Source organism: Cricetulus griseus, chromosome 7 (genome assembly GCF_003668045.3).
Source record: "Cricetulus griseus strain 17A/GY chromosome 7, alternate assembly CriGri-PICRH-1.0, whole genome shotgun sequence".
Lineage (NCBI taxonomy): Eukaryota > Metazoa > Chordata > Mammalia > Rodentia > Cricetidae > Cricetulus > Cricetulus griseus.
The window spans coordinates 129,537,665-129,544,314 of record NC_048600.1 but is presented as its reverse complement, the minus strand read 5'-3'; the positions used below and the strand labels follow the sequence as shown (position 1 = coordinate 129,544,314).

General features: G+C 54.5%; 1 protein-coding gene across 2 annotated transcripts in view; it reads right to left on the bottom strand.

The window, feature by feature from the left end:
* Positions 1-1,039: 1,039 nt before the first annotated feature.
* Positions 1,040-6,650, bottom strand: part of Mgat5b (alpha-1,6-mannosylglycoprotein 6-beta-N-acetylglucosaminyltransferase B) — a 61,520-nt gene continuing 55,909 nt past the window's right edge. For both annotated transcript variants that reach the window (XM_027425561.2, XM_035448326.1), the window contains 4 exons: positions 6,418-6,534; positions 2,908-2,982; positions 1,563-1,819; positions 1,040-1,238 (listed from right to left, as the gene is read on the bottom strand). In XM_027425561.2, coding sequence (XP_027281362.1) covers positions 1,040-1,238; positions 1,563-1,819; positions 2,908-2,982; positions 6,418-6,534 — 648 coding nt within the window. The remainder of the gene's footprint in view (positions 1,239-1,562; positions 1,820-2,907; positions 2,983-6,417; positions 6,535-6,650) is intronic.

Below are 6,650 nucleotides of genomic sequence, written 5' to 3'. Positions count from 1 at the left end.
CCTTCATGAGGCTGAGGGCGGGCCATACATGAACATGGCAGTGTTCCTGGAGGCCTGGCTGGACTCGGCAGGCCCTGGGGTTAGGACAGGGAAGGGTTACCCTGCACTGGAGGTGGGCATGCCACATAGAGATGGGTACTGAACTCTGGAAGTGGCCTGAGGCTGCCGGAAGCAGAAGGGAGTGACAAGGATGGAGCCTAAACGGGTGGGGGCCACAGAAGGTCTGGTAGACTTGTGAACCAGAACTAGCCAAGTGTACCACGGGTGAAACTTCAGCCTAGCCTGGCCGGCATGAGATGCCAAAGGTTGGGAGCGGTGTCAGAGCCTGCAGAGGACGCCTTGGTGGTCTGGGCCTGTTGTCAGAGGCTGTGGTGGAAATGCCCCCGGAGGGCAGAGATGGACGCTGTGGACCAGTCACAGATCATGCCAGACCTGGGTCTCAGAAGAGGCCCAGAGTGAAACCCGCTGGAGAAGCAGGAGTGAGGGACAGGGATGGTGGCCTAGGAAGAGGGCAGAGTCCCTTCCCCAGCCTCCCCGAGTTCTCTGCGCTTTGTCCACCCCAAACAACGATGGACACACTGGCCCTGCATGAATTGCTGAATCATAAGAGGATGTGGCCCTCACAGCAGGTGTGGCTGTGGCCTGTTCCCCATTCCTTAACAACTCTGGTGAACTAGGGTGCAACATGGCCATGTTCTTGTAAATCGGAAGGTCTATCCTGAGCCCAAGAATGGCCAGGGTCAGGCCTCCAGCTGATCCAGGCCTCAGAAAGCAAGGGGTCTCCATTCACGTGCCCCTGGGCCCACCAGACAGGTAGGTCAGCTCATGTGCTTGGCCATGAGTCCTGTGGTAAGAGCAAGGAGGCCCCTAGGATGGAGCTGCAGGCTTGGAGCTGCTGTCTCCTCAGCCTCCTCTTCCTGCCCTTGGTCAGGGAACGAGGAGCCAGGAGCCGTGCAGTGAGCACGGCTGCAACTCAGAAAGTGCTGGTGCTTGCTTGCCAACCAGGGGTGGGCAGACACTGGCAGGGTGGCCTCCGGCCTCACAGGCAGCCCTGGCACAAGGCCACCTGGCCCTTGAGGAAGTCACGGCAGGGGCAGAGCCTCTGGTACTTGGTGCTGGCACCGGCACAGCTGAAGAGCAGCGGCTCTTTCTGTAGGTAGCATTCTTGGCCGGGTTGGGCAAAGGCGGGGTACAAGTGATGCATCTCCCACTCTGTGCTGTCACAGGGCACCTGCAGCCTGCAAAGGTGCCATCAGCATCATCACTCTTGGTTGAGTGGGATGACAGCTGCCCCCAGCTTAGCATGGCCCACCCCGTCCCTGGACCAGAGAAAACACAAGCCATCTGTCAGAGCTCTGAGAAGCCACGGGCCTGGATTCTTGGTGACCAGCTGGAGAGATGCCACACAGGCTGGGAAGGGGCCAAAGGAGGTGGGAAAGGGCAAGGCCAGAAGGGATGTCATCTATGGATCTTTCTTGGCTGAATCAAAAGTATTAAACCCCCATCCACAGGGAAGCCAGGCAGGTGGGATGGTGGGGACACGGGGAGGGGCTCACACTCACTTGAGAAATGCATCTTGGCTGTTGAGATAGGGGAAGAATGAAGGCTCGCAGACTAGCCCATGGTCCAGGCAGGCATCTGTGCAGGCTCTCCCAGGGGCTGCCAGCCAGGCCCGCAGAGAGTTGGTGGGGGGCCAGACTCCTACAATCGAGCTGATGTTCTGGGCCCACTCGAGATGAGTGGCATTGGGAGCTAAGACAAAGGGACTCTGGGCAGTGTGGGCACCTGGTGGGACCGGGCTTGGACCTGCACAGAAGTCCTGTCAGGAAAAGAGAGGTATTAGGGAAGGAGATGGGTTTTGTCTAGAGTGCCCAGCACTACAATTTCAGTAAGAGCCACTACTGAGCACTTACTGAGGGCCAAGCCGTCTCAAGCATTGTTTCTGCAATACCAACTTGCCCAGAGAATGGATGCTAATTATTGCACAAAGAGTAGAGGACACAAGCCAGGGAGGGACTCGGGCCTGGAAGGCAGAGAGGCGGGCTCTGAACTCTCACCTGTTTGGGAGTCATCTACCCTGCATGACCTCACTTCTGGGGTCAGCCTCAGGGTCAGCTTGAGGCCCATGAGCCCTGCTCAGCATGGGGACAGAGCCTTGTGCTGGCCTCCGAGGCTCTCCTCAGGGGCCTCTGGAATCTTATCTGCAGAGGGACAGTTCAGAACCTGCCTCCAGGTCCTAATGCTCATACCGTGGCCGGCCAAAGTTCAGACATACATGGCATCTGCCCAGATCTAACAGCCAAGGTCCCGAGCTCCACAGCTCTGCATCTTCTGGCTTTCTCTCACATCTGGAATCTGATAGAGCACAGCCAGGCCACCTGGAGCTTATGGCAGCTCAGATCATGAGGTCTGGGCAGGTCCCTTGACCTGTGCTTCACTGGCTGGCTTCTGTTCAAAATTCTGAACTTTTTAAGAAGATGGCTGCCTGTCTGCTGCGTGCTCACTGGGGCTGTATGGTATGTCTGAGCCAACTCAGGAGCAGACCTTGCTCCCATTTCTCAGGGCAGACCTCTATGCAAGCCCCTATCTCATTGATTCCCTTGAGGGTGGTGAGCAGGGGCTCCTGCCTGTTCCATTAGCTCAGTTTTCAAACTTAAAAATGACTAAAATAACAAAAAACCAAAACTAGCCTCTGTGTTTTCGTCTGTGGGGCAGGGTGGGGACTGATATCCATGACTGTTGGATCCCATCCCCCAAACCCCCACCGTGGAGAGCAGAGCTGAGTGTATGGCTTGCCCGTAACTGCAGTCTGCATAGACCCCAGCGTCAGCATGGCCCCACTCTGCAGTGATAGGCTTTGGAGTGACAGCCTCAAGTCCCTGGGGCAGAGGTCGCAGGGTGACTTACCTGGTGCTGGATGTAAGCATGGATCCTTTCCAGCATCCCTACACATGTATACTCGTAGGGCAGATAAGGCTCGACCTGTGCAAGAAATGGGCAGAGGGACCTGGCTGCCGGAGCCACACGCATGCTCAGCATCAGAGACCAGGTTGGCACTCTCAGCTCAGAAAGCCAGCCAACCATCCACCTGGCCCCTCTACTAGCTCACACAGCCTGTCCCCAGAGATACCCTCAGGGGTGTCAGTCTAGGATTCATACAGTCCAGTCCTCCAGCCCCACCCGTCTCCAAAACCCATCACTCCCCGAGGCTCCACTCCCAACTCTTCATCCCTCTCAGGCATCACCTACCCACCCCTGAGCCACCCTGAGCCTAGCCATCCTTGGGTGAGGAATGTGTTCTCAGTGGCTCTCAGGACTGACTGCTAGGGACCCTAACGGTCCTCTCCTAGGGTCACCATTTCCTGTTCATCCCCCATCTCCTGCATGAGCCTGCAAAGCCATTGAAGGTGGGGACTGTGGCTTGTCCACCACTGGCCCCCTTGTTCTGGCACAGTACCTGGCACACAGCAGGTGTTCAGGAGCCAGCCACACATACAGAAGCACCTACACCCACCCTGTATCCCACACAAAACCCAGAGCATTCACACTGAGGAGCACAGGGCACTTACACATCCCAGTTGGATGGAACAAGATGAATTTTGTCACACCCCCAAAGAAAGGCCCTGTGGTGTCTGTGCAAGTGTCTAGATGCTGTACAGCAACCTAGACTAGGCAGATGGATGGAGTATTTAGGAAGCCAGCAGAAAAGCCAGGCAGGGCAGCATGCTCCTATAAACCCTGCTTTGGTGTGGAGCAGGAGAGAGGAGATCCCTGGAGCTCACTGGCCAGCCAGCCTGGCCAAATGGACAAGCCTCAGGTTCAGTGAGAGACCCTGACTCAAAAAATGAAGGCTGGCCTTGAACTCATAGAGCTCCACCTGTCTCTGCCTCCCACGTGCTGGGGTTAAAGGTGTGCCCCACCACTGCCTGGCCTCTAGAGCTAACTAGTGGCCAGCTCTACACTCTGATCTTCAGGCAAGCTTTATTTGTTAAAACACAAACAAAAACATAACCACACTTCCCAAGTTATACTTCCCACAGTCCTGTCCCACCCTGCTCTGGTTTCTGAGCTGATGGTTGAATGACCAGCAGCTAGCTGCTGCCCAAGCCGGAAACTCAGTCAGAATACCAGGGCCCACCTAGCTCTGGTCTGGATGCCTCTGGGGCTTGTGGGGGAAGGTTTGGAAACAGCTATAAACAGGTCTTGGGAGGGAGATCTCCCTCCACATGAAGCTTCTCTGTTCCTGAGTGACAGCAAATAGCCCCTGTCACAGGCAACTCAAAGGTCCCCTGTGTGAGGTGCCTTCCCAGGCAGCCCAGCCAGCTTGAAGCTGGAGATGACCCCACTGGGTCAAACTGTAGGAGCAGCTGCCATCTGTCTGACAGTGACAAGGACTAGTCCCGTGGAAAATGGGGGATGAGGGAGGTCACTCAGAGGTAGCATGTCTCCTCCTGTCCTCCCACCTGGAACATCCCCATTGGGCCATGTGTCCACAGGCAGGAGTCACAGCTCAGGTTCTGTGCTTTCCTCGGGGTGGGGCATGCTGACCTGGGAAGCTTCAGTCTCCTTTGCCAGCCTCCTGGCTCCTCCTCCTCCCTCCCTCTCTCCCTGAATTCTCAAAGGCCCCACACTTGCAGAACAAGCCAGGACATTTCCTCAAGGTGGCCACATTCCCTTGAGACCCAGCCAGCTGTTCCCAAGCTTATCTACTGAAATAGGGCAATTGTCTCCCAGGGTGTCTGTTTGAAATGCAGATTTCAAGGCCACAGCTAAGGGGGCTGGCGCAGGCTCTGTGCTGTGAATTCCCAGCCTGCTCAGGCTATGTAGCCCAGGGTGCCCCAGAATCCCCAACCCTCCTGCCTTAGCTTCCAAGGGAGTGGATCTTTGAGATATTTGAGCCTCTCTGGGCTACAGGGGAAGAGAAGGCTGAGAGCTGCGACTCTAGCTGTTTTGGGATCCCTCTCAGATGGATAATACCTACTGTTTTCCTTCTTGTTTTATTTTTTAGATTAACAGATGTTCGGGGTTTTGTCTTTTCTTTTCCTTCCTTCCTTCCTTCCTTTCTTTCTTTCTTTCTTTCTTTCTTTCTTTCTTTCTTTCTTAAGACAAAGCAAGACTCAAAGGGTAAAAAGAAAACATTCTCTCCTACTGACACTGCCCATCACCTGGAAGTCACCAGCAGAAGTGACTCCCTGTGCTGGGTCCTGCCACAATCACCTGCTTCTGAGCCAAGGAAGCATGCCTCTGAGTGTCTGCAGGTGTTTTGAGAGACAGTTAAGGGACAGGGTCACCGGGCAGCACAGGTGGATATTCTCACTGCTTTCTGTCCATCCTGTGATCTACCACGCCCTCCCGGCCAAGATGGATGGAAACCTGGAAACACTCAGCTCAATACATTTTTTAATAAGTTCTCTTGGGGAAGCTATAGAGATGGCTCAGCAGTTAAGAATACTGGCTATTCTTGTAAGAGGTTCACAACAGTCTGTAACTCTAGTTTCAGGGGATGGATCCCTGTGGGCACCAGGCACACACTTGGTACCGACACACATGCAGGCAAAACACTGATACACATAAAATAAAAAGAAATAAATCTTTTAAAGAAGTGTTTGATGCTCTTGTAGAGAACCTGAATTTGGTTCCCAGAACCCACAGCGGTAGCTGACACCTCCCTATAACTCCAGCGCCACAGGAGCTGACATGACACCCTCTTCTGGCCTCTGTGAGCATGAACACACACACACACACACACACACACACACACACACACACCCTTATAAATAGAAACAATAAAATAAACACTTTAAAAAAGGAATAAGTTTTCTTGGAATAACGTGCTCAGCACAAGGAGTGACTGGAAGCTGTGAAGACACCTGCTTCTCAGGTTTCCACCCTTCTCACCCTCATCCCTCAAATGCCCACACACCAGGCCTCCCACACTAAAGGGCTCCCAATTCTCTGTTCTTGGTATTCAATAGGCAGTCCTTGAACCAGTTCTGTGGCCATCCACACATGACACATGGCTTGCTGAACTAGAACTTGCAAGTGAAGCAGCGTCCCAAGAACAGCTGGGTGTGATCACAACTACTAACTGCTGCCCAAAGGGCACAGACCCATGCTGGCGGCACCCTGAGAACACCTGCTAAGTTCCTCACTTGTGCCAAGAGTGCTTGCAGGGCCTGGCCCTCCAAGGGGCTTAGTAAATGGTCTCTGACCCACAGTTGCCAAATAAGGAGGTGCAGGTTGCTCACAGCAGAGAGGCACTCTCTTCCCTTCCCTACACACCGAGTTTGGAAGGGACCCATGCCTCCCTTTCTAGTCCATGCGGCCTGATTCAGGGTTGTGCTAAGCAGGAACGGGCTGGACTCCCTTCCAAGCCTGAGCGAGTTCTCTGGGAAGTTCCTTCTGTCAGGGTCTCACCTGGGTGTTCATGATGGCCTTGACAGCTGCTTCAAACTCCTCTGAGTTGTTGTAGTCCACAGTCCACACGTGAGGTTTGCCGATGAAGTTCTCTGCATAGGGATGTTGGGAGAAGACCTGCCCAGGACCAACAGGAGGCTGCTTCAGCCTGCAGCTGGGCCGAGCTCAGGCACCCACCCTGATCCCTTCCCTCTCGGCACCCCAAGGCTCAGCACCCCTTCTCAGACTCCCAG